This window comes from Nothobranchius furzeri, chromosome 2 (genome assembly GCF_043380555.1).
Source record: "Nothobranchius furzeri strain GRZ-AD chromosome 2, NfurGRZ-RIMD1, whole genome shotgun sequence".
In the NCBI taxonomy this organism is placed as follows: Eukaryota; Metazoa; Chordata; class Actinopteri; order Cyprinodontiformes; family Nothobranchiidae; genus Nothobranchius; species Nothobranchius furzeri.
This window is the reverse complement of record NC_091742.1, coordinates 84,028,872-84,051,136: the sequence shown is the minus strand read 5'-3', so window position 1 is coordinate 84,051,136 and position 22,265 is coordinate 84,028,872. Positions and strand designations below refer to the sequence as shown.

Here is a 22,265-nt window from a genome sequence, read left to right as displayed (position 1 = left end):
CTGAGCCAGAAAGCCAGGCTCTCAATTTACCGGTCGATCTACGTCCCAATCCTCACCTATGGTCATGAGCTTTGGGTAATGACCGAAAGAACAAGATCGCGGATACAAGCGGCCGAAATGAGTTTCCTCCGTTGGGTGGCCGGGCTCAGCCTTAGAGATAGGGTGAGGAGCTCGGACATTTGGGAGGGACTCGGAGTAGAACCGCTGCTCCTTCAGATCGAAAGGAGCCAGTTGAGGTTGTTTGGGCATCTGGTCAGGATGCCTCCTGGACGCCTCCCCGGGGAGGTGTTTCGGGCATGTCCTGCCGGCAGGAGGCCCCCGGGTCGACCCAGGACACGTTGGAGAGGTTACATCTCCAATCTGGTCCGGGAACGCCTTGGGGTCCTGCCGGAGGAGCTGGTGGAGAAGGCCGGGGAGAGGACGGTCTGGAGCTCCCTAGTTGGAATGCTGCCCCCGCAACCCGGACCCGGATAAGCAGAGGAAGACGACGACGACGACGATTTCAGACATTGAAGGGTTAATGCGGATGCAACATAACCAGGATTCCTGCAGATCTTTCTCTTGTTGACTGAAATCGAAACCACCTCAAGCTTATTTTTCATTCATCCAGGAAGGAAACCGCAGCTCTCCTACCCTCTCACGCTTCTTTGTTTTGATTCAGATGAGCAAACTACTGTTTATCCAATTAATTACAGCCCGCCGCTGTCTTTGATCAGAGAATATGAGAGATGTAAACACATATATTGACTTTTGTTTTTTTCCTGTGTAGATATCCGTGACCGCAGGAAGAAACCCGTGATGCTGTTTATTCACGGCGGCTCCTACATGGAAGGAACCGGGAACATGTTCGACGCCAGCGTCCTCGCCGCCTACGGCAACGTGATCGTGGTGACCATGAACTACCGGCTGGGCGTGCTCGGTGAGTGATCAGAAACAATAAACAAGTAAACACACATGCTGTGGCAATTAGTTATGTCTGAACACAAGAGTGGGTTTCCCTCAGCAGACTACATCTTTTATCTGAATAGATTTTGCTGATGATGGATGACTTTAATAAAAATTCATCAGCGTAATGACAACGATGCAGACATTGATCACGGGGCTGCACCGTTTGATTTTCTCAGCTGATGGTTCTTGTCTAAAAATGATGATTTTGTTATTAAAGACGTTTTTACAGGTGTAGGTCTCTGTTAGCCTCAAGATTTTATTTGATGAAAGCAGTAGGGTGATTTTATTAATCTGCGTGAGGTGAGAGGCCTCCTGTCGTGTTTTCTTTTAGGATGTATTAACCATTAATTAATCAACTCTTAAATATTTCAAAATTAGTTAAGCACCTATGTATTTTGTGGTTTGTAGTTTGCAAAGTGCAAAAACATGCAACGAAAGTCACCTTTGTGGAAATGTAAGAAATTCGCTTTCTATGTATTTTTTATGTGGTTTTGCCTAAAAGCTATAAAAATGATGAATAATTACCATCAGACCCAGAGTGGAGGGTTTTCTGATGGTTTTCTGAACCTAGCTAGCAGCTGGTCTAACTGCAGCCAAGGCAAAGGGGCTTAGTCGCTGCTACTGGCCTTTTAGCGTGTAAATAATGGTTGTGACGGTCATGAACAAATCACATCTTTTGAACGCCTCTTGAAAGTGAGTGATGAGAGCCATTCATCTTGTCTTGCACTAGGGTTGTCACGGTGTGAAAATTTAACCTCACGGTTATTGTGACCAAAATTATCACGGTTTTCGGTATTATCGCGGTATTTTTTTAAACATGTTAAATTTTCAGGAAACTAAATAAACCCTGTATATCAGGAAAATATTGTCCTCAGTTTATGTCTAAATTTTAAAATTGCGTCTACAATTTGTTATTTTGTAATTATGTTGTTTATTTGTTTATTTCTTTGCCCATAACTTCTTATTTTATGTCTGTTTGATGTCATCATTTTAAAAATATTAGATCAGATGATACTCAGTACTCAAGTAGCCTTCTAATCAGATACTTTTTTACCCTTACTTGAGTAATAAACCCTATATCAGGAAAACATTGTCCTCGGTTTGTGTTCTTCCAGTGAGCTTTGCAGATGTGGGAAAATGTCATCAGGCAGTAATCATTGTTAAATTCATAATTATTCTCGGAGAGAGACCAACTCTTATCTGCCCCTGGGAGCCCCGTAATGCATAGCGTCATTTCAACATGGGGGTGTCCGCGACACGGTTTATATGCAGGTAGCGGCGCTGCGGCTGCTTTATATAGCGACTCGTTGCATTCTCACTCAACCCAAATCCTCGGATCACGCATTTTAGCTAAAACGCTAACGTTAGCTTGCCTTGCGTTGACTGTAGAGTTGTGGGTGATGGTCACGCAGATGTGTCATGAGATTTGAAGCGTTGCTGCCTTTCACAGACTCTTTTTCTGCACGTGTTGCAAACAGGATAGCCGTCTTCTATAAACTGTCCCTCGGCATTCTTGAAATATCCAAAAGATGCCCGTACTTCCCACTTTGTCTTCTTTGAGGGATAATAAATGTCCTCCTGAGCACTGCCGTCTCCTCCTTTGGCCATTATTTCAGCTTTAGCTTCAAGAAAGTTTTGGTTGTAAACAACAAAGTGCGCATGTGCCGCCGGCAACTTCAGCAGATGATACGGTGGCTGGTAAGGGTCACCGCGCCTACACCGCAGCCACGGTAATCCACCGAGATAATATAGTTTTTTAAACAAGACGGTTATTATTGTCAACTTTTTTACCGGGGTTTACTGCTACACCGGTTACCGTGACAACCCTATCTTGCACTCCCCACCCCCTGATCACGGACACCGTTGTAACGCATCGCCCCCACCTCCACCTCCACAGAGAGCCAAAAGAGATGTTCAACTGCTCTCGAATGAACGTCTCCCTCGAAAGACTCACAAGTCCTCTCACTAGTAAACAAGGTGGGAAACGTTTAGATATTGGCACACAAAAAAACGTTACCACATATCTGAATCTGTAGCAGAAAACCCCATGCTGGTTAATCTCCAATACTGTTTCTCTTTTTGAATATCTTGTCTGTTTTATTTAAGCTGAGACCAGAAAATATGCAGGCGATGGCCATAAACTATGTTTTCTGTCAACATCAGAGGAGGAATGTTTCAGTCCCTCTAGGAGATGCATCCTAGAATTAAGAAAACAAACTCTTTGGTAGAAACCACGGCAACCGTCCAACCAGAAAATGGCTGTATTTATTTGCCTCTTGCATTTTAGAAACAAGCCCAGATTCAGTCAATAAAGGTTAACAGGAGCATTTGTTTCAATGTGTAATTACACTACAGTTGGTCCGTCTTTACTTCCACTGGATAGTTACCTTCCTTAGTGGATTTAAAACCTCTCAGCTCACGCAGATAGTCTACTTTAATTAGATACGGGTCAATAAAAATGTCATCTTCTTACCAGCAGTCAGATATCCTTTTTTTAGCTGACGGAGTAAATGTTCATGACTTTATTCCTAAAATGCAGCTAAAGCCATAACGCTGTGTTATTCATTGGGCTGCTGAGGCTTTTGTTTGCCCGTAACATTCATAGAAAGAGCTTTATGAAGCTTTGACTTGACTTCATGAGACAAATCAGACACATGGCAGTCATTTTTCCTGAAACAGAAATGCGCCTCACAAATAACTTTTAACCGCATTCCTTTCCCTGCAGCTACAGCCTCTGAATATCTTTTTTAGTTATTTATTTTTTTATTTTTTGCTGCATTAGTCATTCTAAAAGCAGCGCAGATTGTTTAAAAAAGAATTACCTCCAGGGAGTGTTTTGGGATAAGTGGACTCGGGAACGATGCACGAGATGTCGTGCAGTAAAAGTGATGGATTGAGGAAGTGTTTGAGAGGGTTTTACAGGCCAAATGTTGCACAACATAAGCAGCCTGCTAGTCGGATCTGTCACAGTTACATTAAAAAGATGGTGCAGCAGCTCGTCTCTCCCCCACAAACTCGTCATCCTTTTGCTGAGAATACACTCGACTCGCCCTCTTTGTTACTCACCACTCTCTGTCTCGCTCCATTGAGATCAAGTCATTTAGCTCTGAGAGGAGGAACATGCCTCAGAGGAGGCAGGTGCAAACCAAAGCAAACTAAGTGCTTTAGATATTTCATTAGCAGCGAAGAGAGTCGGCTCCTGGAAGCTGTTTAAGAAGAAAAAATTGCATGGCTTTGATTTGTTTTGTGGCACTCTTAAAGAACATTACTGTGTTGTTTTCGGAGCACTTACACTGCCTCTACAGTGGTGACAGATTTTCATTTGCATGTAATTACCTAAAGTGTTTTCTTTGCAGGGCTTCTTTATTAAACTCATCTGCATTTCTCAGCCTGATAAGAAAGTGCAGTTTGTAATGTGACTATCCCCGGAGATCTGTGGAGCTGGATCAGGAATGATGGGTTTTATAAAATATTGTTCCAGTTTGGTGCTGAGGTCCAATTCAAATGTGTTTGCATGCAGTTTGATTTAATCTATGTACAATCTAAAAGTTTAGATAAGATAAGATAAGATAAGATGACCTTTATTAGTCCCACAAGTGGGAAATTTGTTTCGTTTACAGCCAAGCAAAGTAAAAGTTAAAGTTATGCTGAAGAGGGAGAAAAACATTAAAATACAATACAATAAAACCGACCGCAATGAGATAAAATAAATTCAATACAATAGACAGTTTATACCTTAAGAATGGGTTAAAAAGTAATAAATAATAACCATACTAGATACAGCTAGAAATACAGAGTACACTTCAACCGACAGATTTGTTGTAAAGTCTGACAGCAGTGGGGAGGAAAGACCTACGGAATCTCTCTGTCCCACACCTTGGGTGCCGCAGTCTCCCACTAAAAGAGCTGCTCATAGCTGTCAAAGTCACCTGCATGGGATGAGAGATATTATCCAACATGGATGACAGTTTAGCTGTCATTCTCCTGTCACTCACCACCTCCACAGGGTCCAGGGGGCATCCTAGAACAGAACTGGCCCTGCGGATCAGTCTGTTCAGCCTCTTCCTATCCCCCGCAGAGATGCTGCTGCCCCAGCAGACCACACCATAAAAGATGGCCGAGGCCACAACAGAGTCATAAAAGGTCTTCAGGAGAGGGCCCACTACTCCAAATGACCTCAGTCTCCGTAATAGGTACAGCCTACTCTGCCCTTTTCTATACAGGGCATCTGAATTATGAGTCCAGTCCAGTTTATTGTTCAGATGGACCCCAAGGTACCTGTAACTGTCCACAGTCTCAATGTCCATGCCCTGTATGCTCAGTGGTTGAAGCGAGGAATGCGTATGCCTACGAAAGTCTATCACCAGCTCCTTAGTTTTGCTGGCATTAATCTGTAGATAGTTCAGCTGGCACCAGTCCACAAAGTCCTGAGTCAGTCTCCTGTACTCCTTGTCATCCCCATCCTTGATGAGACCCACAATCGCAGAGTCATCCGAGAACTTCTGCAAGAAGCACTGATTTGAGTTATAGGAGAAGTCCGCAGTATAGATGGTAAAAAGGAACGGAGCCAGAACCGTTCCCTGGGGGGCCCCCGTGCTGCAGATGACACTCTCCGACACACAGCCCTGAGCCCTCACATACTGTGGTCGGTCAGAAAGGTAGTCCAGAATCCAGGTAGCGAAGTGATGATCCACTCCAACGTTCACCAGTTTGTCCTTCAGAACCGAGGGAAGAATGGTATTGAAGGCACTGGAGAAATCAAAAAACATGATCCTCACAGTACTCCCAACAGTCTCCAGGTGAGCGAGCGAGCGATGCAGGAGGTGGATGACCGCATCATCAGCACCAATGCCAGTTTGATAGGCAAACTGGAGCGGGTCCAGTGAAGAGCCCACTAGGCGCCGAAGCCAAACCAGAACCAACCGCTCCAGAGTCTTCATAAGATGGGATGTTAGAGCCACCGGCCTGTAGCTGTTAAAATCCTTGGGGCGTGAAGTTTTTGGCACCGGAACTACACAAGATGTTTTCCAGAGCTTTGGGACTCTTCCCAGCCTCAGGCTCAGGTTGAAAATGTGCCCGATTACCTCACACAGTTGGTCCGCGCAGGACCTGACCACCCATGCGCTGATACCATCTGGACCCGCTGCCTTCCTGCCATTTATCCTCCTCATTTCCCCCCTCACCTGTGTGGTAGAGAGGGACCAGCCAGGACCTTGCGTAAAGTGTGTACTAGATACTGTTACTGAAGGTGAGGAGGGGTGAGAGGTCAGAGGTAAAACAGTGGTAGAGAGGGTGGGAGAGTCAGCAGCCGACGTTGAGGTCTGCCTCGTAGCCGAGTCAAATCTATTAAAGAATTGATTCAGTTCATTTGCCCACCTCACATCCCTCACAGGCAGAGAGTTCTGATGTTTATGACCTGAGATGGTTCTAAGGCCTCTCCAGACTTCACTCACATTGCTTTGCTGAAGCTGGTTCTCCATCCTCTGCCTGTAGGTGTCTTTCCCATTCCTAATCAGTCTCCTCAGTTCTCTCTGCACTCTTTTCAACTCCTCCTTGTCCCTGAGTTTGAAGGCCCGCTTCTTCTGCTTGAGGGCTTTTTTTATTTCAGGAGTAATCCAGGGTTTGTTATTAGAGAAACACCGTACAGTCCTGATAGGGATAATGCTATCCACACAGAAATTAATATAATCTGTAATGCATGCAGTGAGGCTGTCGATGTCATCTCCATGATCTTCACAGAACACCCCCCATACAGTTGTATCAAAACAATCCTTAAGGACCCCCTCACTCTCCTCCGAACATCTCTGTATTGTACGGGTAGCTGGTGGCTCCCTTCGCACCAAGGGCTCATACACAGGAGCAAGATACACCAAGTTGTGATCAGATCTGCCCAGAGGAGGGAAAGGTGATGAACTATATGCCTTTTCAGCATTGGCATACAGTAGGTCCAGTGTTTTATTTTCCCTGGTCGGGCAGGTCACATACTGGGTGAAGGTGGGCAACGTAGAGTCCAGTGAGGCATGATTAAAGTCCCCAGATATTATAAAGAAGGCTCTCGGGGATTGCGTTTGCAGTCTGCTAACCACAGAGTGAAGAGACTCACAGGCTGCCTCGGCATTAGCTGAGGGGGGGACATACACTGTTATCGCGATAACATGCGAGAATTCCCGGGGCAGATAGTACGGACGCATGCTAACTGCTAGCACCTCAATGTCTCTGCTGCAATGATGTTCTTTCACTGTGATATGCCCAGGATTACACCAGCTGTCATTCACAAACACCGTTAGTCCCCCACCTTTCCTCTTACCACTTTCACTTGTTCTGTCCGCACGCAGCATCTGAAATCCCTGTAGTGTCACGCACGCATCCGGGATTAGCGGTGTTAGCCACGACTCCGTTAGCATCATAATGCTGCACTGCCGGTACTCCCTCTGTGATCGGGTTAGCGATGAGAGCTCATCCATCTTATTGGGCAGAGATCTTACATTTCCAATAATTACAGAAGGAAGAGATGATCGATAACGTCTCCTTCTCGGGCGACGGCGCTCCTTCCCAGCACGACATCCTCGTCTCTTCCTCCTCAGCTCGCCGGGGATTTCGAGTCTATCCACTGGCAGTGCCGCTGTTGAACGCAACGCTAACAGCTGATCCCTGCTGTAGACAAGGGATCTCTGCTCCTCTTCCCCCAGCACAGATAAAAAAAGTAAAGAAAAGCTCAAAAAAACCACCAGAGCCGGCTCCAGATGGAATAGCATGATTATCGAATCTAATATTAATAATAAAACATAAAAAAAAAGATACGGGAGAGAAGAAAAGGGAAAAAGAAGCTCAGAATGAGCAGAGCTGCTGTAACGAGGCTGCCACACCCAGGGGCGCCAAGATTGATAAGTAAATCGATGCATATGTATATTGAAACACTGAAATATCACAACATTTAATGTTATTATACTCAATATGTTTTTTTAAAGCAATGTGTCAATTTCTTATTGAGAATTTACACGCTGACATTTATTGAAATTTTATTTGCTGTAATTCAATCTCCCGCCACTAGGTGGCAGCAGTTATACCACTTTCAATCTGACAGAAAAACAAGATTTCGAGATGACACTAAATGTATATTGAAAGCCTCTGTTCTCAGATTCCCAACAATAAGCATAAGCATCCTACAGACATTTGGCTTTTAGTATTGCGGTGTATTGTATTGGCTCCCATGTTTTGTAGTAAATATTGTATTGTGTAGTCTTCTATGTGCTACGATATTTATCGTATCACCTCCGTGTATCATCATAAATATTGTATCAAACCATATAGTCTCTCATGTATATATATATATATATATATATATATATATATATATATATATTCCAATTCATTTTCCAATTCAAACTGAAGACATTTCATCACACTTCTGTTAGCTAACTGAACACATTTATGTTCCAAGTCAAATCCAGTAACACAGCAAGTTTACACTCAGATGTAGCCTAATCCATTTCAACTCAAATGGACCAAATTCCAATTCAATCAAATGCTATCTAAATCCAGCTCAAGTGTAATTATCAAAAGTGAAGTTGAATTTCAAAACCCTACTGCATACAGTTCAATGAAATTCAAGCAAAGTATTTTACTTTTCACTGTCAATGCATTTCCATTCACTTCCACAGAATTCTGTTCATATTTTTACATTTCAGTCCAATTATTTTTATTGCAAATACACTTTCATGCAGTTCAAAATCAGTTCAGTTCACTTTATTTCAAACATATACATTCACCAACATTTCATAAAATCATTCCATGCATTTGTTTGAAAAGGAGTAGGGAGAAGTGTATACTTATTTAGCCCTACTCCCTCAGGTTTACATCCTCATCATCAAAATTTAAACAACAAAACAGTTACAGTGCCTTAAAAAAAACACAAAACAAAAAAAAAATAACAATAATAATAAACAAATTGAATCAAGTTACCCAAAACAAACATAATCTGATTCATGTAATATTTGTATATTTAATAATCTGCACCGGTTATCTTTTGATTGAATGACATCAGGAAAGCGTTACTGAATTAGATAGAATTTAAATACACCTGACCGCTTCCTAAAGGCAGATTTTTCATGTAAAACCTCGATGAGATGACCCCTCGTTTGCTGCCTGATCTGCTTACGTTTCTACTTCAAAACTTAAAGTGGTTCCAGTTAAACTCCAGAGGTGCAGAAATCACGTCTGTTCCTGTAAAATTACACCTCGAACATGTTTCACATATCTGCACCATTAACGTCCGTTTGTGAGGTTTATTAATCAGTCGGTGACAGATGCTCACTGTCATTAATTTGGCTTAGTCATGCTGAGCCTTCCGTGCTGGTTCATGCCAGTTTGAAGAAAAACATGTTGAAGTTAGATAGATAAAAGTGTAATCTGTAAGGTCTCCAAAGTTGTAGATGCAAGGTAAACTTAGTCCTGATGCGCATTCAGACTAATCTCTTATAGAAATCTAAACATTTCATCCCAGTATTTTCACTTTTCCAGTAGCACCCTGTCTCCGTCGCTCTCCCCCAACAGCTTCTGAGTCAAGGAGAAAGCAAATTGGAAGGGAGACTCTGTTATTTGCATGCAAAGGGACAGCCGCCGCTATCTCCCAAATATGAGAGCCATCCAGAGCAATTTGGCCATGATTGCGAGAACTGTGAGTAATCTTTCGCACCGTGAATCCTATATATGATGGATTGCATTTTGTTGTGACAGAGACAGAGAGACACACAGGAAAGTCAGTGTGAGGGTGAGAGATGTGCATCTCTGTTTGCAGCACGTGCAACTGCACACACTCTCATGCATATCAATGTCCACTCTGCAGATACTCCCTGTGACGGTTTCCGCTGGGTTTGCGTTCCTGCATCAGCAACCCGACATGCTGATTTGGAAAGACAAGGCGGGAATTACTGATACCAGCGCTGGATGTGGTCATGGGAAATCTACACTGAATAAATAGGATTGTTGTTGAGTCTGATGTGCAGAAATCTAACTAAGATGGGTTAGATAACCTTGATTCTTGTGCTCCTATAGGATGGTTGGATGTATTAAACATTCCACAAATTAAGTTTAGAGTTTGGCACATAATGTAATAACCTTGATCAAATAAGTTCATGCTAATTAATTTCACTAATTAAATAAATAATATGAAAGGATTGAGTATTGAGGAGACTGAGCAGCCTCTTCTCCGTGGTGTTGGAGCTATTCCACGCTCATAAATCACAAGAGAAATGAATGAAGAAAAAACTTTTCCCCACCAGAAAAAGTATGACTGGCCTAAAGCAAAGTTCAGCATCCATCTTTGTTTTATCAGTGACTTCAACGATCCATGAGCTCAAATCCTTTCCTGGCTCTAACTACAAAGACAATATTTGATCATCTTTTCTTGTTCGACACTCTATAATATTTTATGAAGTACAAAGCCCATAAAAACACACAGTTCATATCTAGTCCATAAAATAAAATCATCAAAGGTCAGAACCGGAGGAACCTTTGGAGCCTGCTGAAAGTATTTCTGAGCTTTGAAAAATGAAACAGCTTCTGTCAAACCTCCATGTCTGAGCCAGGAAAATCTCTTTTTATTACGTAACAACACAATCTGAAGCCTATTCTTGTAGATATTTGAAAATTTGATGAAATTTAAACTGATTTAAGTCTTCATTTAACATTTTCTAGAAAAGCTCTTTCAACAACTAAAAACATTACGTTCCTTAAATTGAGACAGTCAAGTAGAAAAACATTGAGTTACAGTATTTTTATTACTATTTGAGCATCATAGACCCCATTGTGCCTTGCCTGAAGGAGGAAGCCATCCTATATATGTGAATAAATGACCCGCACTTGTATAGCGCCTCTCAGAGTAAGGACTCCAAAGTGCATTACACCACAGTGTATCATTCATCCATTCACACACACATTCATACACTGGTGGGGATGAGAGGCGAGGCTGCCGAGCACAGGCGCCAACGGTGCCTCCGACCACCACCAGCAGGCAACGTGGGTTAAATGTCTTGCCCAAGGACACAACGACAGCGACAGACTGACCGGGGCTCGAACCTGCAACCTTCCAATTACGGGGCGAGCACTTAACTCCTGTGCCACCGTCGCCCCACAGACAAACATACTACATAGTTTCTCTAAATAAACGCGCTGCGCCACAGGACTAGCTAGGGTTGTGAAGGTTCCAATGGGGCGTGGCTAGACTGGAATGCAAAGCAAAACCATTTCGCTTCAGCAGCTGTCGTTCTAGATTCTAGGCTAGGAGGTTCCAGGTTTGACACCCAGAATTTAGCATTTTCTTGGCTATCAACTCGTGTGTACACATAGGGTCAATTAAACAAATGAGTTGATGATCAGTAATATGTGAACGGTCCCACGGCTGGCCACCATTCGCTCTATTGGATTATACAGTTACTCATAACCTGTGAGAAATAATAATAATAATAATAATAATAATAATAATAATAATAATAATAATAATAATAGACAAAGTGACATGATGTAGGAGGTACCTTGGGATTTAGCAGCATGCATAATGAGTAGTGAGCCCTCTGTTGGTGGTAACTTGCTGCTCCTTGTACATAAGTGAATTTGGTGGCTGTGTATTTCTCTTGAGTTTATTTTTATGTCGTTTGTACTTGATTGCAGCATGTATAATATCCATGATATTGTCAAATACATAAAACAAATGTCATGTTTTAGTTGTTTTCCTGCTCCAACACACCTGATTTTCATCAGTGAACGATGAGCAGGCTTCTGCCGAGTTTGATGAGCTGCTGAGCCATTGAATCAGGTGTGTGGGAGCAGGGAAACAACTAAAACAGGCCGTACAGGAGTCACTGAGGACCAGGGTTGGACAGCACTGTTTTACAGAGTGTAATATGGCTGAATATCCTGCATACTAAGACAGATGGGAGAACCAATATCAGCACAACACCCCCCACAGACCGAAAACATGAATGCCATGTTAGTGACTGGTTCTAGCTGAGTATGCATGGTGACTTGACCAGGTTGTAACTCGCGTCTTATCGTCGCAAACAGAAGCACAGATTCTATGTTCCTCTGTGTGTGCATTACAGAGCCTGGATTAGAAAATTAACCAGAACCAAAAGGCGCGTGGCAGTAACTGAGGTTGGGAGGAATCTAAACCCCAGCCTCTATTTCCATCCAGATGATAAGGGGAGGTGGTGTTTTGTCTCTCTGTCTCCTCCGACACCCTCAGAAGCAGCTGCATCTCCCGCCCTGCCAGCGTTACGCAAATGCTAACCATCACGGCAGCACTCAAACAGCAGGACACGCCTAATTCTGTCCATATGCCAACGCAGAAAAAGACCCACACGTGTGACCCGGCAAGCGAGTTTGGAGGGAAGGAAAAGGAGCAGCAGGCAGTCTCTGGCGAGGCCTCTGCGGGGAGTTTGGTGGATTTAAATGTGTAATGAAAAGCTTTACCAGGCCACTGAGCACTTGACCTTGCCTCAGCGACAGACGTGCTTACAGTACGCACGTCCCCTCCACCCCGCCGCTGCCGACGTGGGACGCAGACCGGGAGGAGGGGAGGGATACAGGAGATGAAAGTGAGACTGTGCATTCATTCAGACATTAACGGTGATGATGAGAGCGCAGAGGGGGTTGGGGGGTGAACAGCTCGCTACAAGGCTTAGAGCCTTTTTTGTGGTGCTGCAACACTAAAGCACAAGCTGTGTGTGTGATCGTCTGCGAGATACACACAATATAGAACGAGAGATGAGAGAAGTGACAGAGGAAGAGAGTGAGGGCAGGGAGGAGGAGGAGGGGGGGGGGGGGCTCCATTTGCCTGTGATGCTAAAAATAAAACCTGCATAGCCGCTTTGGAGCGTGCACTAGAGCAGACAGGCTCCTGCACAACAATTGTGCATGCTCTGTCCGGCTCGCTGTGCGTGCAGCAGAGATTTCCTCTTAAATACTCTGACCCAGTACACAAGGTTGAACGTTTCCAGAGCGATCCTTAAAAAAATGACTCGCTCGCTGCTCTTTTTTTAGTATTCAGGGTGTGTGCATGTGAAAAATATCTGTTCAAGGCTTCGGTAGGGGGTCTTTAGTGTGTGTCAGAGAGGAAATCAGTCAGAAACGTGACCTGACAGAACCAGAGAAGATATTAAGACACACACACCGGCTGGAACACCTTTAACACACACACACACACTTGGTCTACTCTCAGTCACCATAGCAACCCCTCCACAGAATTGATGAGCAAAGTTCTATTGACTCTTTGTGAGGAAGGGGAGGCGGAGGACTGTGGCACCTTAAGTGTGTGTGTGTGTGTGTGTGTGTGTGAGAGAGAGAGAGAGAGAGAGAGAGAGAGAGAGAGAGAGAGAGAGAGAGAGAGAGAGAGAGGTGGTATGGAGTGTGATTTTGAGAAAGACTACATGAGACTCATGGAGTGTATGCTGAGAGGGGATTAGCGCGTCATCATCACACACACCATGACTGACACACACTCCCACGAGCAGGTGAAGTGCTCACATTAACACAGCCACAGACGCGTTTTCACACACTTTCCCCTCATCCCTCCCCGGGCCGCGTCCCTCTCCTCCGTTTGTCCTCTGTGGCTCCATCCTTCTCTTCCATTCATCTCCTCTCGATCCGACTCTTTTCTCATGTTCCCTCTCCTCCTATAGATTAACCCCTCTGAAGCACGAAACGCTGCTATCAGTGTTCAACTTTAATCCTACTAGAAAAATGAATCCCAGCAGGGATGGCGCGTCTTGAATGTTAAAAGGAAATCTAAACCGGGTTTTAACCTTTTTACCTCGGAATATTTAATCCTCGTGGATGAAGCTTTGGTCATTTTCAAAAAGGACAAAGTAAGGAATGAAACTTTAAAATATTTGGTCCCTATATAGTATCAGAAATGTCAATAAATCCTTTGTGTTTATCCTTTTTATTGTATTTATTCAGGGATTTTCCTCTGTTGTTGAGATTAGAGCGCTGTACAGTAAGACTTTAAGCCTCCTGAGGCCTCACCTTTACTGGAATCAGCTGAAATCTTTGTATCTGACTTATTTTGGCTACATATTGATTCAGTCAAACAACAAGATTATCCTATTTATGAAATTGTGTATACAATAGTCCCAGACTGATTTCTGAGTGGGCTAAGATTCATGTTTGGAGCAGGAAGAGATGTAATGAAGTAGATGTCCTGGTTTGGTTTAGGACAGAAATTTGAAGGGCCGTGAGGGATTCAGGTCATTTTAGTTTTGAGCCAGTAAAACTCAGAAGGCCTCGCGTGTTCCTGGTGCTCAGCCTGTTTTTCTGTCCTTGTGCAGATTACAGTAGAAACCTTGCACAGATTTTCTTCTGTGGATAATCATTTTCACACAAAAATGTATCCTTCATTTATTTTTTTTTTTAAGAGGAAATTATTTCTCACCAGAAACTTGTCACAGTTTGTGTGTCCTTGTGGTGTTCAAGTGAGAAATGCTTCAGAGAAAGATAATGAATCTCCTCACACACTATTTTCTCTCTCATGCTCAAGGTCACGCCAAGGCCTTGTTCACACTGCAGGGTGACCCTGCTGCTCTTTTTACTTGTTAGAGCGCGGCTCGATTAGCCTAGTGAACTAGACCAAATTCTTGCTTTGCAAAGAATGGTCTAGGCATGCTCCATTGGAACCTCAGCAGCTCCTACCAGGACTCTGGCTAGCCAATCACAACTCTCTAGAGGGGTTTCAAACACATAAAGAGCTGCGATTGGTCCATAATGGTGGGCCAATCATAGTGCTCTATCTGCTTAGTGAACAAATCACAGAGCTTTATCCGCTTTGTGGGCCAATCAGGGCACTCTATATGCCTGGTGGGTGGGATGATGCAACAGAGTGAAACAAGAGAATGTCACATTCATTGTCCAGTGGAATGCGGAGATCATTTGAAAGACAACGGTAGAACCCGCCCCACAACCGAGAGCCGTCAATGGAGCATGGCCAGACTAAATAATACATTTATTTAGTCTGGCTTGCCAGGCTACGGCTCGATGGCAGCACATCTAGAAAGTCATCATCATGGCTCCTAAATGCTAAGTTTTAATAATTCAAGCCTTTTCATGCTCACTGAATTGGGTTTCCTGCCTTTTTTCATGCACCAGAAACATGTCTTCTGCACTCTCACCACTTCATGTTAACAGCACCTTCCCAAAACCATGGCTGAGTTCCACATCAGGATGCAGCTATGATCACATCAGGCTAACATGACAGTTTTATTTCTTCAATGGCCAAGCTGCATGATGCACTACCAGAATCATGGACACACTCCACTCAGCAGCTTAAACCATGGGGGGTACCCACTGGCCAACCAACCAACCAACCAACCAACCAATCACATTTTATGCAGCCAAAGAGGTGGCCAATAAGATTCACCTTAAATAGTAAAACCTAGTTAGGAAAATAACTATTTAATAGGAATAAAAACACATTAAAACAGATCTAAACAAAAATACTGTTTCAGTAGCCAAAGGTGATAAAAGCCTGACAGAAAAGGTACAGTTGGGTCTGTAATAGTGTGTGGGTCAGGTGGCAGTTTATATTTCACATCTTTGGGGCCATGACAGCAAAAAAGGCAATCACCCTACTGATCGCACCTTGATCTAGGATTGTCTAGATACAGGTGACCTGAGGACCTCATCATTCTGTGCTTTTTGTGTGGTGATGCAATACTGGAATGTAACAGGGGGCAATGACGTAAATTGAGGCTGGGCGATATGGACCAAAACTTATATCTCGATAAATTTTTGATGAATTCCGATATACGATATATATCTCGATATTTTTCCTTCTGTAAAATATTTACAAGTTAACTCACTTCAAGCTGTCGTGAGAAATTACATAAATCAGTAGATTAAATGCATAAAGATGTTTTAATTCTTGTCAAACTTTAACCTTAGTTTCTATTCTCTTTCAGTCTGAGCTTTAGAAACACTGGTACAGTTGTCTGCTAACACACACACACACACACACACACACACACACACACACACACACACACACACACACACACACACACACACACAGTTGAGAGCTAAAAGTATATCAAATGTCCCACAGGCACTTTTTAATTATATGTTATATATTATATATCACTTGTAAGTCGCTTTGGACAAAAGTGTCTGCTAAATACATAAACATAAACATGTTTATAATTAATGTTAAATGAATGTAAAATTATTTACATTTCATCTATAGGTTGCCCACATCATGTCGAGAGGGGAAAAAAATCTATCATGTTAAACAAATGTATGATGATGTAACTGCATCTACTGAAGATCACATGGGTCATGCACTGTGGAGTTATTAGTAGGGATGCACCGATGGATCGGCATTTGATCGTAATCGGCCGATAGCGCCCCTATCGGTTTTGATCGGAATTTTTAAAATAGATCAAAGCAAACCGATCAGGTAGGGTTGTCACGGTAACCGGTGTAGCGGTAAACCCCGGTAAAAAAAAGTTGACAGTAATAATAACCTTCTTGTTTTTAAAAAAAACTATATTATCTCGGTGGATTACCGTGGCTGCGGTGTAGGCGCGGTGACCCTTACCAGCCACCGTATCATGGGCTGAAGTTGCCGGCAGCACGTGCGCACTTTGTTGTTTACAACCAAAACTTTCTTGAAGCTAAAGCTGAAATAATGGTCAAAGGAGGAGACGGCAGCGCTCAGGAGGACATTTATTATCCCTCAAAGAAGACAAAGTCGGAAGTACGGGCATTTTTTGGATATTTGAAGAATGCCGAGGGAGTTTATAGAAGATGGACGGCTATCCTGTTTGCATCACGAGCAGAAAAAGTGTCTGTGAAAGGCAGCAACGCTTCAGATCTCATGACACATCTGCGTGACCATCACCCACAACTCTACAGTCAACGCAAGGCAAGTTAACGTTAGCGTTTTAGCTAAAATGCGTGATCCGAGGATTTGGGTTGAGGGAGAACGCAACGAGTCGCTATATAAAGCAGCCGCAGCGCCGCTACCTGCATATGAACCGTGTCGCGGACACCCCCATGTTGAAATGACGCTATGCATTACGGGGCTCCCAGGGACAGATAAGAGTTGGTCTCTCTCCGAGAATAATTATGAATTTAACAACGATTACTGCCTGATGTCATTTTCCCACATCTGCAAAGCTCACTGGAAGGACACAAACCGAGGACAATATTTTCCTGATATAGGATTTATTACTCAAGTAAGGGTAAAAAAGTATCTGATTAGAAGGCTACTTGAGTACTGCGTATCATCTGATCTAATATTTTTAAATGATAACATCAAACAGACATAAAATAAGAAGTTATGGGCAAATATTGGTATTTTAAAGACTAAAGGGGAAAAATGTAAACAAATAAACAACATAATTACAAAATAACACATTTTAGGCAAAATTTAGACACAAACTGAGGACAATATTTCCTGACATACAGGGTTTATTTAATTGTGTGAAAATGTAGCACGTTTAAAAAAAATACAGCGATAATACCGAAAACCGTGGTAATTTTGGTCACAATAACCGTGAGGTTAAATTTTTACACCGTGACAACCCTAATACAGACCATTTTAGATTAGGTTACATTTCCTTTATTCCCAGATTATGTAGTTTGTAGCACTCATTAAAATGTTGTAGAAAATTTCTGGCCAATCCACGTGATCGGTATCGGTGATCAGCATTCTTTGATATCGGTATCGGTGATCGGCAGCAAAAAACCTGATCGGTGCATCCCTAGTTATTAGAGCAAACATGGCTGGAATCTAACAGTATTGATTCATATCAGCGATTATACTGTAATGTCTCAGATTGTCTGGTTGCTCTTTTATCAGTATTATTTTAGGCTACTGTCGCCGTAACCCACGCCTTACAAACTCTTGACTTTTTCAACAGAATCACTGGTAGCGAATTATTTACTAGCATAGCAAACCGCAGCGGAAAAAAATGAAACAGGAACAACATTTCTCACCCGTTGAGCTCACCTTCAAAATAAAACGTTAAGCCTATAGTTTACTATTCAAACCCTTACAATAAATTTAAGGTAATTTGGCCACGCCTGCCATCCGTAGATGTTTCCTCATTACACAGGGGAGGGAGGGGTTTGGCTCGTGTCCGCACAAGCGGGGTAGAAAAACAGAACTCCGTTGGTGTTGAACGTCCTCAAATAATTAAAAACCAGGAAGCCAAGTGCAAAATTTAGAGCAGCACATTTACCCAGAGGCTCTCAGTTTGAGCAAACTTGTGAGAATACATGCAATATCCGCTTAGAGACAGAGCAACATGTTGCTGGCATAGCGCCTAATTGCTAGCACAGGAGTTTGACCAGTTATATTGATATAAAGTTATAAAGTCATCTTGTATCTTGTTTAAAAATTATATAGATATTTAAAAAATATCGATGTTTTGCCCAGCCCCAACGTGAATACCTTGAAAGATAAACATTAAGATCTTGACTTGTTTTCTAAAATTAACAGGCAGCCAGTGGAGCAATGAAAGAGCAGGTGTGATGTTCAGTCTCCTCAGAGTAGTTGACACATTTAAAGAACTTTTGCCAAGAATTATCACTGAACTTTCAAAATGTTGTATATAATGGAGAGCCCGGTGCATTGCCAGTGCATGCCTGAAGACCATCAACGACTGAGCTGAGTTTAGACACTGTAACAGGATCTTCATCCAGTGTGAAGGAGAGTTTATGGTTTTTTTTCTGTCTAATTGGTGTTTTGGATTATTGCTGTGTGGGATTTGTTGGTTCGAGTCAAAGAAATGGCAACTAGACGTGTTTTCTTGTTTCCTCAAGATGTTTCACATACCTTAAAGTCATCTTCAGTTGTTATGGATCAGGACTTGGAGGTTTACGAGTCATTGTTGGTACACTCTGTCAGGACTGGATGTGAGACGAGTATAGATCACAGGCAAGAATAATCCAAGGTGCTTGTTAAACACTAAACACCAAACAGAGAACATAAAACAAACTGGGTGAGCTGATTAGTGAAAGTAGACCAGGTGAGAGATTACAGATCCATCCAGCACAACTAGGGAGAATCAAGTAAACTAGGAAGAAATAAACAGCAGGAAAAACAATTATAACAATGAACCAAAGTCCAGAATGTAAAAAGTGTAAATGTAACAGAGAACGGTGACTACTAGAACCTAGAAAAATAACAAAAACACCACAACCGCGGCACAGCGAATGTCACCAGAGTCACATGGATCCACCCCTTCACACTGAGAGGTGTTTGGTCGATGTGACTTGAGAGTTTTTTTTTACCAGCAAGCGGGGTGTTGTGGTTGTATGTTTTAAAGTGTGAACGGTTGTGTGGGAGTTTTACTGCTAAGGTAGAGTCAATCGTCAGTTTCAACAAGGTCACACAATTCTGGGACTTTTTACAAAATGGTACAAATGGTCACATTTACAGTAAGAAGTGGTGAAGCCAGGAAAGGCACCGCTTGGGTTGCTTTATGAACACAAAAGACCATCATGCTTGGAGAGGAGGTGTTCATTTCAAAAACACTGGTTATTTTGCATGATTCACAGCAGTTTGTGGGCATTATGTTGTGAGTTGCTGCTCAGATGGATATCAATCCAGCCACTCTATCCACATTTCTTCACATTTCCCATTCCCGTGTGCTTTAAGCCCTCCCTTCCTATCCTCACACGTGATCTGCTCTGAGCATTCTTTTATAAAACCTGAGCAATGGGGCAGATTATGCTGATGTATGTTTCACATGTCAAACAATCAGCTTTGGAAGTGAGAAACCACAGTGTGGTAATAGCCGCGGATGGATCATCATTACAGTGAGATGACAGGCGTTTGAATCATGGCGCGGCGCTAACCCAGCTAACGGGGAGACTCACGTCTCCCGTAGGGGACAACGGCGTGGTTTTGGGAGCTAAAATAGCATCTCCATGCGTCTGTACATGCAGATTGGCACTCGTAAAGACAGGCTGTCAGTGAGTGTAAACACTGGCAGTCAGTGTTGGTTCAGAAATCTGCTATGATGTTTGTGTTAGCCTTTGAGCTCTATTAGCATGCAGCCAACATAGTGAGGTAATAAATTCCATATGGCGTGATCCTCAGGGCTGTGCATTTAGGTTTATTTTCCCTCAGACTCAAGCTGTGCGTTTGTTTCGGTAATGGTTTACTCAGACAGTAGCTTTAGATGAGAGGAGATGAATCTCCTGCTGAAAATTAATAAAAACTTTAGGTGTTTTTGTGCTATATCTTCTTTCAATCCTCCAAGAGTTGCAGTGGAGTTAATATGTTTGTTTGTTGTTTATTTGGTGAGAAGAAGCAACGGGATAAGGCTTTTGTTATTCTGCTAGTCTTAATGCCTCCTCCTTTTTTCTTTGATGTTAAATTGCTTTACAGGTTTGTTTTTCTAGCAGTTTCTTCCAATAAATCAATTTAGAATGAATCAAGTATGATTCAGTTTAACGCAGTTTAAAAAGTGAGAATTTCCAAGAATACTGAAGATTAATGGCTTCATGACATGAAAAGTAAAATCTGTCAATTCAACTTTTATGTAACTTTCAAGGTTTCTTCAGAAATGAGGATCGGCTAAGAAGAGAATGCAGCTACAATTTAGTTTTTAGGTGAGTTTTAAGGCGTCTACAGAAATGATCTTAATTAGCTTTACCCAATACTGAAAATAACATATAAAACAATGTTTTTGTCGTGTTTTAATGTTTGTCTCAGAACAAAACAAACCAAATGGACATACTTTTATTAAACTTTATAAAATTATTATTAGATGTTCATTTATAATCAATTAACTTTTGAAGTCAGCCCTATAGATGGATATTTGTGGGTGTCCTGCAATGACACAAGTGATGTTACCACAGTAGCTATTGACTATAAAACACATTTTCTCAGATTTCTGATTGATTCTTTCAAACTGCACCAATGGTCATGCAATTATAACGCGTTGCAAACACGAGGATCAACATCTACTTCTGATTAGCTGTTGAAGATAGTCCAATTCAAGATGGCCACCACAACCAATCAACATAATCTAACACACAAATGACCAGAACTTAGTCAACTTTACTAATTTTGAGGTAAGATTTTGTGTGTTCATAGATGAAAGTCATTCCTAACACATTCTCTGAGCTCCCACTGTTTAAGCAGATTTTTCTAGGATGTTGTCATTAGCTATTGGTTTTAGAAGCAGCCAATTGATGGATTGGATTAAATTTTAAAGAAGGCTGCAATAGCCCAACATTAGAAAGAGCAAATAACTGTGACTGATGATGCAGGTTTTTGCTAAATGATTTTATCTAAGAGGTGAGGTGAGAATAAAGAAATAAACTGTGACAAAAGGAGCTAAATAGGACTCAGGAGTGGTGATTAGCTAATGAACCCAGATGTGAGGCAGCAGAGTGAAATACACCAGTGAAATAGACAGGTGTGGGAAATTAGTCAGCTGACCTGTCAAAACAAACTATTCTGAATTTGTCAGATCTTCTAATCTCAGAGCCCTGTAGATGGTCATGGTGACAGTCTTCCTCGTCTTTCCAAGTGAATCGAAAAGTGATTTTGTCGGTTTGAATATTCTACCCCTGCATGCAGACGCTGACTTATTTTTCCAGCTTTTTCCTGCTGAGAAGCTCTGCTGCTTCATCTCTTTTGTTCCAGACACACAGGCCCGTCCTGTGTCTCTATCATCCCTGCAGTTTGGGCCGAGACACAGCTTGGCACCATCGGCTCTCCTCTGTCCTGGATGTCCACTAACCTTCACTGTTCCAGTCTTTTAGCCTGCTATTACTGCTGCATTAACCCATCAAATCTACCTAGTGCAACACCTGAGGCCAGCACAGGGAGTGTGTGTGTGTGTGTGTGCGTGCGTGTGTGTGTGTGTCTTTTGTTGCTAACGTTAGATGTGTTTCCCTGCTGGCAGTGTGAATAATAACAAAATTTGCATCTGACATAAAATGAGGTCATGGAAAGGATCACCTTGTGTGGAGGGCACGGTTGGCCCAGGCACCCATGATTGACAGGAGGAGAGCTGGTAAAGGTGATGGGACAGCTGACTGTAACACACACGCACACACACACACACACACACACACACACACACACACACACACACACAGATAATAAAATGAGACAGCAGAGGTAAAGGTAGGAGGGAGGGAGTCCAGGGAGAGCTGTGAGTGAAGAGATGGGATCACTCATCCATGGGTTTTACTCCTCTCTACGCACACATATGTGCCAAACATGGCCGACTGTAGTAACTCACTGGCCCAGCGGCAGATGCTGTGAGCGCTATGAGAGCCGGGCTACACCTGCTCTCCTC

General features: G+C 42.6%; 1 protein-coding gene across 2 annotated transcripts in view; it reads left to right on the top strand.

The window, feature by feature from the left end:
* The window catches only part of nlgn2a (neuroligin 2a), a 356,614-nt gene that overhangs the window by 231,731 nt on the left and 102,618 nt on the right, over positions 1–22,265 (top strand). For both annotated transcript variants that reach the window (XM_015946254.3, XM_015946252.3), the window contains one exon: positions 770–919. In XM_015946254.3, the coding sequence (XP_015801740.1) occupies positions 770–919 (150 nt within the window). The remainder of the gene's footprint in view (positions 1–769; positions 920–22,265) is intronic.